Source organism: Danio rerio, chromosome 9, assembly GCF_049306965.1.
Source record: "Danio rerio strain Tuebingen ecotype United States chromosome 9, GRCz12tu, whole genome shotgun sequence".
Taxonomy (NCBI): domain Eukaryota; kingdom Metazoa; phylum Chordata; class Actinopteri; order Cypriniformes; family Danionidae; genus Danio; species Danio rerio.
In genome coordinates, this window is record NC_133184.1 from 15,879,867 (window position 1) to 15,894,406 (window position 14,540).

At 36.8% G+C, this 14,540-nt stretch overlaps 1 protein-coding gene across 2 annotated transcripts; it reads left to right on the forward strand.

Moving 5' to 3' along the window:
- Window positions 1-2,808: 2,808 nt before the first annotated feature.
- Window positions 2,809-9,941, forward strand: LOC101885620 (uncharacterized). 2 transcript variants are annotated; one of them, XR_012385042.1, is made up of 2 exons: window positions 2,809-9,554; window positions 9,902-9,941. XR_012385042.1 is itself a non-coding variant. In XM_073912318.1 (2 exons), exon 2 carries the CDS (start codon window positions 3,469-3,471, stop codon window positions 9,277-9,279), a length of 5,811 nt encoding a protein of 1,936 aa, XP_073768419.1. In that variant the 5' UTR covers window positions 2,809-2,901; window positions 3,249-3,468; the 3' UTR covers window positions 9,280-9,941. The 2 variants fall into 2 exon arrangements, 1 of the variants encoding a protein (XP_073768419.1); XM_073912318.1 differs by having other exon boundaries at window positions 2,809-2,901; window positions 3,249-9,941.
- The last annotated feature ends 4,599 nt before the right edge of the window (window positions 9,942-14,540 follow it).

Consider the following 14,540-nt stretch of genomic DNA (forward strand, 5'->3'; position numbering starts at 1 on the left):
TTTTGACTTATCAATTAATTACAAATTATCAGACCAGAGGTTTTGAATATCAGAAAATAGACTTTATTCTCCATAATAAAGCCGAGAAAGAGCAGAGCAGACCCCAGAGCATTCTGAAGTCTCTCCTGGACACCTTCTGAAGTCTCTCCTGCACCTTCTGAAGTCTCTCCTGCACCTTCTAAAGTTTCAGTGTGTTTGTTACAATTTTTATACAGGATTATTTGACACACCCCTAAGTCTCTTTTTAACTCTTGACCATTTTTGAATAGGTTTCTAGTCTAAGGGGTCCTGCTATTCTTGGCTCTCAGCCCACTAGCTCATGTCAGCAGAGATGTTACAGGTCTATGTCAGCAAAGTATAGATGCAACTTATGCAAAGGAATAAGTGTTTACATACATTGTCATGAAAGCATAATCACTTGATAATATGTTACTCATTCTAACTTCTGACACATATAGCTTCATAGAAGTATTTAACATAAATAATCAATGCTTTACATATTCAGTTATTCTACACAATCAGTCACTCAGCCTTCTCCTAGTGTTGCTCCTGTGCAGGCAATGGCATACTCATCTTACACAGACATATCACTGTATTTTTAACACAGGCTGGCATGTTTGCTGCAAACACTACATACATTTTGAGAAGAGAAAATTAACTGCTTTACACTTAGAAAATACTTTAAACTGAGAGAATAGAAATCTTCTTCAAAATCTATATTTTCTAGCTTTACTATTTCTCTTTGCTGTTACACGTTCTATAGACCCGATATAGAACGTGTTTTTTACCTTTGTTTTGTGTTTAATGTATGTTTGTGCGTTTGTTTGTTCGTTACGTCTGACTAGTCAATAAACTCCATTATAATCAAAGGAATTGTATTGTTTGCCTCACGAGAAAATGTCACTGAAATACAGATTCCCCTGCCTTGCTATTATAAGTTGTTTAAAACTTTTGAATGATTAATCTACCTCACAAGAAGTAGCAATTAAATTCCCTTTTTCTAAATGAATAGATTACCGTGTCCGCTCGGAAGAGCGGCGGCTCTGCTTGTGTTTGTTTGGTCAAATTAACAATAAATTGATCCGGAATATTAATGATTAATAATAATTCGTTATTGTTTATAATTAATATTCATAATCTGGGAATCCGCTCGGTCGCGCGAGCATGATCATTTACAATCATATGTTTGTTTGACCAAACTGACTGAAGCTTAAGCCGGAATATTAATAATTAAGAATAAACCGTTATTGTTGATTATTAATATTCATAAAATGAGCTAATTTCATGCTACATTACTCTCATCTGTAGATTGTCTTTTAAATGTTTCTAGACAATCATTACAATGTCTACAACATGTAAATATTTATTAAACTTTTGGTAAGTTGTGTTACCAATATAGGTTCTAGATGGTCAACAATGTATCAGTAGATATGTAACAAATCTTCAACAGATGTTCAACAGAGTATCAGTAGATAAGCAACAAATCCTCAGCATTAAGGTTCTAGATGTTCAACAGTGTATCAGTAAATATATAACAAATCTTCAACAGATGTTCAACAAAGTATCAGTAGATAAGCAACAAGTCCTCAACATTTATTAAACTTTTGATAAGTTACGTGCTACCAAATTAGGTTGTAGTGTATTGCAGTGTATTAGTAGATATGCAACAAATCTTCAACAAGTTTTCAGTACATTTACCATCAAGATTTTTTTGTTGTCATTGTCTGCATGTAGTTGTTAATTAGTTTATGAATAGACCTTCAGTAAACATTCAGATGCCTATAAGTAGCAACGCAACATAATTTAAAATGAACTTTAAACAAATATAGTTAGGGTTAGGTACAAATTTCATTCATGTATTTGCAAAAGTGTTCAACTAACTATTCGTTGCATTTAACCTAACTTTCAGTAGACAGTTAGTTTACTTTATGTGCTCATCTGTTGTCACACTAGGCCCATCAAAAAATGAAGTAAAAACCTAAGAAATGCTGTTGAATGACTGTAAGGAGCCAACATCACAGACAGCATGGTACTATTACTATTCTGTAAATGTTCAGCAGATAGTCAACAGACAGGTAGTAGCAACACTGGTGCAAGTATTTGAAGACAACAGCACCACACATACAAAAACATAAAAATAAATACCAGAGTCATTAGTTCGTTCAACTGCTTTAAAGTGTATTCCTGTCAAAAATTTCAGTAAACACAACTGAACATTAAATGGCACTTACTTGCTCTCTCTTTCTTTATATATATATACATATATACGTACAGCCTCTTTACCCTTTGTGTATTACTCCGCCCACATACAGCCAGCAGAAAGCAGACACTACAGATCTAAAGTTTAAAAGATGCTTGCTCAACTGTTTAACTGTCAGCTTATGATTTGAATCCAATGCAGAAGAAAGTAGTTCCTCATACAAAAGGGTTTTTAAGACTCACCATGTTTGATTTACTTTTTATATCCACAATTATGCCATCAAACTGTTGTATAAACGCAATATCACACTCGTAGCACTGCAATATGGCTGTATATCGGCACTGGTGGGGACTCTAACGCACGCCTCCCACCAGTGCCGATATCCAGCCATATCGCACTGCTACTCGAGTGATATTGCTCATATATATATATATATATATATATATATATATATATATATATATATATTGTGTTGTTATCACAATGTTTGGTAGACTTATTTTCTATTCTGGAGTGAATATGTATGTTTTTCATTATTACGACGTGGCCCCTTTAAGAATCTTAGGTTTCAGAACAGAGTCATACCATGTGAGCACTGATGAGGAAGTGAGCAAGCATGTTGCACAGAGCAGCACAGTCAGACAATCCTGAGTTAATTCTGTGACGTTTGCATTCATCTTGTGTTTGTTTTAGCATCGTGGGTATGTATTGACTGTTTTAATCAATGTCTATTATTTCAGATGCTTTAGGTCATTTTTATATAGTTATTATTAGAAGTCTATTTTTTTCTGTCTGCTTCACTATGGTTAAGGGACATAGTGAGTGTAATCTCTGTCTAGTTCATTGAAAGTTCATGCAATTCAGTATAGTTAAAAAGTGATTTAAGAATTGTGTGTGTGTTTAACATGATTATATTACATTTAAGAGAATGTGTGTTTAAGAGAAAACACATAAAGCCTTGAAGACATTCATTTATGTACTTCTTTGCGAATGTATACATCTTAACAACAACATGCTTAGTGTTGATTATGCCTTTTGTGCATTTCAGTTTTACCTTTCTTTGGAATATCAATAAACCTGTGGACAAGGAGTTATCGTCTTCAGAGTTTTGATGTCAAGGAAGAGTTTATCTGGCTGTAAAGTTATATTCAGCACATATAGCGAGGACAGCACAGTAAAACCACGACCTTACAACTGCAAGTGGCAAACAAAGGCAAATAATCGTCACACCCAGCTAGTAATCAATTAACAGATGTGTTGCTGGAGCCATGACAACAGAAACATCGTCATTAAAGACGCGCTCATGCGCTTCATGTTCTTCAGCACGATCCAATACATCGTCAACTGGATCAGCAGCTGCTAAGGCAAGAGCAAGAGCAGAGGCAGCAAAAGCTCGACTTACTTTCGCTGAAGAAGAGGTTAATTTAAAGCTACAAAAGGCCAAAGTTGAGGCATCTATGGAAATGCTGCAGCAGAAAAAAGAGGTAGCTGCAGCTGTTGCAGAAGCAGAGGCTCTTGAAGCTGCCATTGATGAGCATTCTGAAAAACACAGTTGCAAGCTAAGTTTGAACTCTGTTCCCTTGGAAACCACACAGCGAACAGAACAATATGTTATCGACCAAACCAAAAATCTAGACAAGGATCTACAACTGTGTGATGTTCCTGCGAAAATAGAACCAAGTACAAGTTACAGTATTTCAGGTTCACAGCTAAAACCTGAAGCCAAGCCTTTCCTTTTACGACACAACAGTGTCTCTTTTCAACTACCTGATACCACCTTAAAACACTCTGCAACATCACCTGCAAACAAATATCCGACTCCTTCGCAGCAATTCGGATCACAAAATAACATCAATACGTCTAATCCTCTGAACTCTGAATACCCCATGTTTCAAAATTCAAATGATTGCAGTTCAAACATGAACGACTTTGTAAGATATCTGGCTCGTCGAGAGCTTGTTTCAACAGGCTTACTACAGTTTAACGACAAACCCCAGAATTACAGAGCCTGGAAACGATCTTTTCAAAATGCAACTTTTGATTTAAATCTGACTCCAAGTGAAGAAATGGATCTCCTGTTGAAGTGGTTAGGCAAAGAGTCAGCCGAGCAAGTGGAACAGATAAGAGCAATACATATTAATCACCCACAAGCTGGGCTGGCGATGGCATGGGACAGACTTGATCAAACATATGGCTCAGCAGAAATAATAGAACATGCTCTATTCAAACGAATCGATGCCTTTCCTAAAATAGCCAATCGAGATTATTCAAAATTGTCAAAATTGAGTGATCTGCTAATGGAGTTGCAGTCTGCTAAGGCGGAAGGAGACTTACCTGGTCTTGTTCTCTTAGACACTGCAAGAGGCATCTATCCAATAATACAGAAGTTACCATTTCGTCTGCAAGAAAAGTGGGCATCAGTTGGTGCAGCCTATAAGCGACACAATCAAGTTCCATATCCTCCATTTGCTTACTTTGTAGACTTTGTTAGCCAGGAGGCAGATATTGGAAATGATCCGAGCTTCAGCTTTGTCTCTTACATAGACACAGCTCCTAAAGTAGAGAAGGCAGCTTGGAAGAGCAGTAAACAACACGAAATCTATGTACACAAGACAGCAGTATCTTACGGAGACTGTGCTGATACTGGCGGGCTTTATAAGCAATCTGATGACTGTGACAAACTGTGTCTCATCCACAAAAGACCACACCCTCTTAACAAATGCCGTGTCTTTTTAGAGAAGTCTACTGATGCTCGGAAGGCATTTTTGAGGGAGCATAATGTATGCTTTAAATGCTGCTCTTCAACAACGCATATCGCAAAGAACTGTAAAACTAAAGTTCAATGCTCTGAATGCAAAAGTGAAGGACACAACACGGTACTCCACCCTGGACATGCATCCTGGAAAGAGTCAAACCCTGCCACAAAGCATGGCGGGGAGGGAGAGCAACCCTTATCTCAATCTCAAGTCGACAGCAAATGCACAGAAGTCTGTGGGGAAAATCAAACAGACCGATCGTGTTCAAAAGTATGCCTTGTAAAGGTATTTCCAGCTGGCCAAAAAGACAAAGCAGTAAAAGTATATGCAATCTTGGATGAACAGAGTAACAGGTCTCTGGTTCGTTCACAGTTTTTTGAAGTTTTCAGTGACCAAAGTCCTTGTGCTCCTTACATATTGAGAACATGCGCAGGAGTGAAGGAGTCAGCAGGAAGACGGGCCAGTGGCTATGAAGTAGAGTCTCTAGATGGAACTGTTTGCATTTCACTGCCTAGCTTGATAGAATGCAATGATATTCCTAATAATAGAGATGAGATCCCAACCCCTGATGTTGCTTGCAGTCACACACACCTAAAGTCTATGGCGCACTTCATTCCAGAACTAGACCCAAAAGCCCCAATCATGCTTCTCTTAGGTCGAGATGTTATACGGGTCCATAAAGTCCGTAAACAAGTGAATGGCCCACACAACTTGCCCTATGCACAGAAGTTGGATCTGGGATGGGTTATAGTAGGTAATGTATGTTTAGGGAATGTTCACAAACCTCTGACAATCAGCACATTCCACACAAACACTGTAGAACCAGAACGTCCAACTCTCTTTAAACCATGTCCAAATGTTTTCCATGTTAAGGAAACATGCAAAGACTTTCAAATTGCTAACCACTGTCCAACATACCCGGAAGCTAAATTCACCTGTGATGTTGACTGTCTAGGAGACAATGTGTTTCAGAGAACCAAAGAGGATAATCAAGTGGCTCCTTCAATTCAGGATGCAACTTTCATGAAAATCATGGATGAAGGTTTACGGAAGGATTCAAATAACAGTTGGGTAGCTCCACTACCTTTTAAGAGTCCTCGTCCTCGTCTTCCCAACAACAGAACACAAGCCCTAAAACGACTTATATCACTCAAGCACAACTTTGAAAGGAAGCCGATGATGAAAGAACACTTTCTCAAGTTCATGGAAAAGATATTCAAAAATGGACATGCCGAGTTAGCGCCTCCTCTAGATGAGAAAGAAGAACAATGGTACCTGCCAACATTTGGAGTGTACCATCCAAAGAAAGTGAATCAGATCAGAGTAGTTTTTGATTCGAGTGCACAACACAATGCAATATCTCTGAATGATGTGCTGTTGACCGGGCCTGACTTAAACAACACCCTGGTAGGGGTAATGATGCGCTTCAGAAAAGAAGCAATTGCCTTTACTGCAGACATAGAACAGATGTTCTATTGTTTTTTGGTAAGAGAGGAAGATAGAGATTTTCTTCGTTTTCTTTGGTTTCAAGACAATGACACTTCCAAAGACATTGTAGATTACCGCATGAGAGTGCATGTCTTTGGAAACAAACCCTCACCTGCAGTGGCTATACATTGTCTGCATAAGTCTGTTCAGATTGACAATTTCCATGTCGACTCTGAGGTCAAGCAATTTGTGATGCGTGACTTCTACGTAGATGATGGTCTCAAGTCTTTGCCTACAGTAGAAGCTACGATCAGTTTGTTAAAAAAGACACAAGAGGTTTTGTCTAAATCCAATCTGAGACTACATAAGATAGCAGCAAACAGCAAAAAAGTAATGGAAGCCTTTCCATCGACAGACCATGCATGTGATCTGAAAGATCTAGACTTTGAGGAAGACACGCTGCCAATGCAGCGTAGTCTTGGTCTAAATTGGGACCTCCATTCTGATTGCTTCCGATTTAGTGTCAGTGATGAGGTAAAACCCTACACCCGTCGAGGTGTCTTATCCACTATTAACAGACTCTATGATCCCCTTGGGTTTGTAGCGCCGGTCACAATTCAAGGCAAAGCTATTCTGAGAGAACATACTGCTGTGAGCGGTGACTGGGATGCTCCATTGCCACAAAAGATGGAGGACGCTTGGACCTTGTGGAGAGTTTCCTTGTCAGAGCTGGCTAATTTTTCTATTCCCAGGGTTTATACTGAGATTTCGACATCGACAGCTATGAGAAGAGAACTATGTGTTTTTGCGGATGCATCAATAAAAGCCATTGCTGCAGTGTCATATCTAAAAGTCACAGATGATGAAGGAAAGAATCACATTGGGTTTGTAATGGGGAAAGCCAAACTTGCCCCCCGCCCTGAGCACACAGTGCCAAGACTTGAACTTTGTGCGGCAGTGCTTGCTGTTGAGTTGGCAGACTTAATTTCAGTAAACCTGGACTTGCAATTTGACGCTGTAACCTACTACACGGACAGTAAGGTAGTTCTTGGGTACATTTGTAATGAGACCAGGTGCTTTTATGTTTATGTGAGTAACCGCATTCAGCGTATCCGAAGGTCTTCTAGTCCAGATCAGTGGCGATATGTTCCTACTGAACAAAACCCAGCAGACCACGCAACACGTTTTGTTTCTGCAGCCCACTTACAAAAAACCAACTGGTTAAGTGGACCCAACTTTCTGCTCACGCAAGGACCAGATATTCAGAACACTTTCAATCTGGTTAATCCAAGTTCAGATCCTGATGTGCGTCCTCTAGTGTCCACACTAACCACCACAGCATTAACCAAGCAGCTTGGTTCTGAACGGTTTGCCAAATTCTCCTCTTGGAATTCACTAACTGGTGCCATTACTCGCCTTATCCACATAGCTCATCATTTTAAAACAACAGAGAAGGAAAACAGTTCTTGCAAAGGCTGGCACTACTGCAAAGAATTCACAATGGAAGAATCTGATAGAGCTATAAACATCATCCTCCGAGCAGTACAAGAAGAGGCTTACAGTCATGAGATTGAATGCATTAAACGGCAAGAGAGGATACCAAAGAGCAGTCCACTCCATACTTTGGATCCATTCATTGATCAGCAAGGTCTTCTGAGGGTCGGAGGACATCTCCACCTTTCAAGTCTTAATCAGAGAGAGAAGACTCCTTTGTTAATTCCCGGCAAGAGTCACATTGCCACTTTGATCATTAGACATCACCATGAGCGTGTTCAGCATCAAGGTCGTCACTTTACGGAAGGAGCGGTCCGTGCTGCTGGTTTTTGGATAATTGGTGGAAAACGAAGGGTGAGCAGCATCATACACCAATGCGTAACTTGCAGACGGCTCAGAGCTCCACTCAGCATCCAAAAAATGGCTAACCTTCCAGCAGAACGGCTCTCAGCAGACCCTCCTTTTACCAACGTTGGACTGGATGTGTTTGGCCCTTGGAATGTCTCCTCCCGTCGGACAAGAGGTGGTCTCCTATACAGCAAGAGGTGGGCCGTAATTTTTACATGCATGAGCATAAGAGCTGTTCATATAGAAGTTATTGAATCTCTCGACACATCCAGTTTCATCAATGCTCTTAGACGTTTTCTTGCTGTGCGTGGACCTGTCAAACATATTCGCTCCGATCGTGGGACAAACTTTGTAGGTGCATGTAAAGAGCTACAGATACCTTCAAACATTGACAGCAAAGTTGTAAAGACGTATCTGTCAGATCAAGGTTGTACATGGACCTTTAATCCTCCGCATGCTTCCCATTGTGGTGGATCATGGGAAAGAATGATTGGTCTGGCAAGGAGAATTCTTGATTCCATGTTTCTCCAGTTGAAAGACAAACTTACCCATGAGGTGCTGGTGACCTTCATGGCAGAGGTAACAGCTATTATCAATGCCAGGCCTCTTGTTCCTGTGACAACAGACCCCCATGAGTCATTCATACTCACACCAGCAGCTCTCCTAACACAAAAGGTGAACCCTGTTGCTGCACCTACAGGCGAGTTTGGAGTTACCGACTTGTACAAGTGCCAGTGGCGGCAAGTTCAACACCTTTCCAACACATTCTGGGACAGATGGCGTAAGCAATTCCTTCCAACCCTACAACCACGCAGGAAATGGCAGTCCGTTCATCCAAATGTCAATACAGGAAGTGTTGTCCTCCTTAAGAACAGCCAAGTACCACGGAATGAATGGCCTCTTGGACTGGTAACACAATCATTCCCTAGCAAAGATGGGAAAGTGCGTCAGGTTGAGGTTAAGGTCATTAAACCAGGAGGTTCCACTCTTTTTCTTAGGCCTGTTACAGAGGTAGTGCTTCTTCTTTCCTCAGAGTCTAAAGTAGATGAATAACTTAGAATTATCTAGTGATGTTTATTAACATCAGGCGGGGAGTGTGTTGTTATCACAATGTTTGGTAGACTTATTTTCTATTCTGGAGTGAATATGTATGTTTTTCATTATTACGACGTGGCCCCTTTAAGAATCTTAGGTTTCAGAACAGAGTCATACCATGTGAGCACTGATGAGGAAGTGAGCAAGCATGTTGCACAGAGCAGCACAGTCAGACAATCCTGAGTTAATTCTGTGACGTTTGCATTCATCTTGTGTTTGTTTTAGCATCGTGGGTATGTATTGACTGTTTTAATCAATGTCTATTATTTCAGATGCTTTAGGTCATTTTTATATAGTTATTATTAGAAGTCTATTATTTTCTGTCTGCTTCACTATGGTTAAGGGACATAGTGAGTGTAATCTCTGTCTAGTTCATTGAAAGTTCATGCAATTCAGTATAGTTAAAAAGTGATTTAAGAATTGTGTGTGTGTTTAACATGATTATATTACATTTAAGAGAATGTGTGTTTAAGAGAAAACACATAAAGCCTTGAAGACATTCATTTATGTACTTCTTTGCGAATGTATACATCTTAACAACAACATGCTTAGTGTTGATTATGCCTTTTGTGCATTTCAGTTTTACCTTTCTTTGGAATATCAATAAACCTGTGGACAAGGAGTTATCGTCTTCAGAGTTTTGATGTCAAGGAAGAGTTTATCTGGCTGTAAAGTTATATTCAGCACATATAGCGAGGACAGCACATATATATATATATATATATATATATATATATATATATATATACACACACACACACACACACACACACACACACACACACACGCACACAGTTGAAATAAAGTCAGAATTATTAGCCCCCTTTTATGATGATGTCTGATAATATTTTTTCTCATGGAAAAAGTCTTATTTGTTTTATTTCGTCTAGAATTATAGCAGTTTTTAAATTTTTTTAAAATCATTTTTGGGACAAAATTGTTAGCCCCTTTAAGCTAATTTTATTTTTCCGATAGTCTGCAGAACAAACCATCATTATACAATAACTTGCCTAAGTACCCTAACCTGCCTAGTTAACCTTATTAACCTGGTTAAGCCTTTAAATGTCACTTTAAGCTGTATAGAAGTGTCTTGAAAAATATCAGGTAAAATATTTACTGTCATCATGGCAAAGATAAAATAAACCATTTATTAGAAATAGGTTTTTAAAACTATTAGGCTTAGAAATGTGCTGAAACAATCTTCCCTCTATTAAACAGAAATTGGGGAAAAATAAACAGGGGTGCTAATAATTCAGTAGGGCTAATAATTCTGACTTCAACTGTGTGTGTGTGTGTATATATATATATATATATATATATATATATATATATATATATATATATATATATATATATATATATATATATATATATATATATATTTCTGTTTAATGGAGAGAAGATTTTATCAACACATTTCTTAACAAAATAGATTTAATAACTCTATTTATCTTTGCCATGATAACAGTACATAATATTTGACTAAATATTTTTCAAGACACTTCTATACAGCTTAAAGTGACAGTTAAAGGCTGAACTAGGTTAATTAGGGTTACTAGGCAGGTTAGGGTAATTAGGCAAGTAATTGTGTAACGATGGTTTGTTCTGTAGACTATCTAAAAAATATATATAGCTTAAAGGGGCTAAAAATGTTGACCTTAAAATGGATTTAAAAAATTATAACTGCTTTTATTCTACCCGAAATAAAACAAATAAGACTTTCTCCAGAAGAAAAAAATATGATTAGACATACTGTGAATATTTCCTGAATCTGGTAAAACATCATTTGGAAAATGATGTGTAGTGTATGTACCCGTGATGATGGAATAACAAAACTAATGCTGTGGTTCACTGTGTGATGTAGGTATCCTCTCTGAAAAACTTGAGTATGCACGCCATTCATCACTATGAATGATGCTGCCTTTCTTGAAATGTTTTGCTATGATTGGTATAAGGGTCTTCTTGTCCCGTTTGTCCACCAGCTGCAAAACAGGTTTTCGGGAAGGCAAAATTTCAACCATTCCAAATACCCAGCATTTCCTTTTCCACAGACCTCCAAAACGCCCTCTGCCATTCTGAAAAAATAGAAAAGAAATTTAAGTTAAACCTTTTCAAAAACTCTGAATAGTCAAAAGCCATGCAGCCTTAAAATAAAGTCAAATATTGTGAGTCTATAAAAATACTTGTGGCAATTTAATTTATTAGAGCAATGGAGCAATGTAAATTTTTTATCTACATGTATAAACACTACACAAATTCCATTTAAAAAATTGCATACTTTTCCTGAATCAAATTTTCAGACTTGTCTAGGGATTTTTCACTCTGTAATTAACTTTTAAAAAAATGCTGCATTATTAGTTAGAATCTCTTGGCTAAATTCTTGTAGTTAAACTATAGCTCATTTACCACAAAGTTTAAGTTCAAAGCACACCATTTTGTTAAACTGCAATGGTAAAATGGTGCAAATTCATTCATTCTTGTCATGACAATTTTAATTATCAAACTTTAAACCCTACAAAAACAGAAGGGATGTTTATGTACAAATTACTAGGCAACAGATTTAAATTCCTCTGACTTGTATTCACTGGCTGTTAGCAATCGCAAACTGTTTAATAAATATTTATAAATAAAAGTTTTATCTTACACATTAAAATAAAGCATTTTGTTATCATGTTTAAAAACATTACATATATTACGATATTTCATCATTTACTTACCCACATTAAGTTGCAAACTCAAAGGCTTTTGGTCATCCTAAATTTTAAAATAACTATGGTATATTTTAGGCACTTCTCTAATACTTCATAACAAAAATATTTTATGTGTTCATAAGATTAATTAATTTACCAAAAATGGGTTGCAGCTGGAAGGGCTTCTGCTGCGTAAAAACATGCTGGATAAGTTGGCGGTTTATTCCGCTGTGGCGACCCCGGATTAATAAAGGTACTATGCCGAAAAGAAAATGAATGAATGAATTAATTTCTTTTAGATTTGGAATGAGATTAGGGGTAAGTAACAGTTGCCTCAAAAATTTTAATCATCTTTAAGCTGCTACTACTATAATATACAGTAATATGAAGTATCAAATACATTTCAGTAGTTCAGTACTTTCTCCTTGTGTCATTCCATTGTTATTATCCACTTATGTAACTAAAATATATGTAAATATATATATATATATATATATATATATATATATATATATATATATATATATATATATATATATATTGATTCATTCATTCATTTTTTTCGACTTAGTCTCTTTATTAATCTGGGGTCGCCACAGTGGAATGAACCGCCAACTTATCCAGCATATGTTTTACGCAGCGGATGCCCTTCCAGCCACAACCCATCACTGGGAAACACCCATTCACACTCATACACTACAGTCAATTTTAGCATAGCCAATTGACCTGTACCACATGTCTTTGGACTTGTGGAGGAAACAGGAGCACCCGAAAGAAACCCACGCAAACACGAGGAAAGCATGCAAACTCCACACAGATATGCCAACTGACTCAGCCGAGGCTCGAACCAACCCCCTTCTTGCTGTGAGGTGAACATGCTACCCACTGCGTCACCTATATACACGGTTAAAGTCAGAAATATTAGCCCCGCTTATTTTTTTTCACCAATTTCTGTTTAACAGAGAGAATATTTTATCAACACATTTCTAGACATAATAGTTTTAATAACTTATTTTTAATAACTGATTTATTTTATCTTTGCAATGATGACATAAATAATAATTTACTAGATATTTTTCAAGACTCTTCTTACAGCTTAAAGTGACATTTAAAGGCTTAATTAGGTAAATTGGGTTAACTAGGCAGGTTAGGGCAATTAGGCAAGCTATTGTATAATGATGGTTTGTTCTGTAGACTATCAAAAAAAAAAATACATATATAGCTTAAAGGGGCTAATAATTTTGCCAATAAACTGTATTTTAAAACAATAATAACTGCTTTTATTCTAGTACTTTCTCCAGAAGAAAAAAAATATCAGATATACTGTGAAAATGTCCTTGCTCCTTTAATATTTCAAAAAGAAAAAAAAAATTCAAAGGGGGGCCAATAATTCTGACATCAACAGTATACATATTTATGTTATGTATATACACACAATGGTAACATCATATCCACTTGTCGCATATGGAGACCTTGTGAAATCTAAATAATGCAATGTTATATTACAGTAAAAAAACTGAATGAAAAAAATTTATATGTAGAATACTAGAGAACAGGCTACTAGAGATCATAGAAAATATGCTGTAGAGATCATATGAAAACTTGCCTGTAAATACACTTCATCCAACTGAAATGACTTGCATGGGAATGGAAAAATATAGACTTCGTCCTTACACTTTTCCAAATTCGTCTACATGACTTCTTGCACTGCCTGCAAATAAGTAGTAAAGTTATTCATAAACATGTGATACCTTTGGCAATGCAAACAAACAAACACACAAACAAATAAATAGACAAGTTAAAATAATCTGTCTCATTTATAGTCATCTTATTTTAAGTTTGAGGACTGCTTCTATATTGTATAAAACAATGGTTTAAAGTAATTTAAAAGTTGAAAGCATTGAAAGAAAATCCAATTTTAAAAGGTTTCAAACATTTACAGTACTATAAGAGGGTGAAACTTGTAAGTGCTTAAAATAATTGTTAAACTTGAAGCAAATATGCTATAATAGCCCAATAATAACTTACTTTTATTGATGTTATTTTCTGAATAAGATATGGATAAAATAAATATAATATACTTACCAGATTTAGCCGTCTTTACAAGATGTCACCATTTTCATGCTTTTCGTTGTCTTTTTCTTTGCATTCACTGTATTAATTTTAGACGTGGCTTGTTTCACTAATATAAACTGTCTCAGAGTGATCTTAAAAAAGTGCTCATCTACACATCTGATTAAGCCTATTATTTGTACTAATTTACATTCGCGAAAATACATTACCTAAACTGCTACAGCACGAACTCATGAATTTAGATGCAGCATAAAGCTCTGTTGGCGCGGAAAAGACAAATCCGGAAATGGGCGGGACTTGGCGGCCCAGATATTTAAAATTATTTTGTTCTTTACGGTTTGAATTTATAATATTAATCTAATGAGAAATCTTCATAAAGTTAATTATTTTTATTATATTTATATCGGCTTTTAAAGTCATTGGTCCCAACTGTTCGCGGTACTAACTTATGTCGAT

What these genes read in the sequence shown, in the direction of transcription:
- LOC101885620 (XM_073912318.1), top strand. Translation starts at nt 3,469, where the DNA reads ATGACAACAGAAACATCGTCATTAAAGACGCGCTCATGCGCTTCATGT.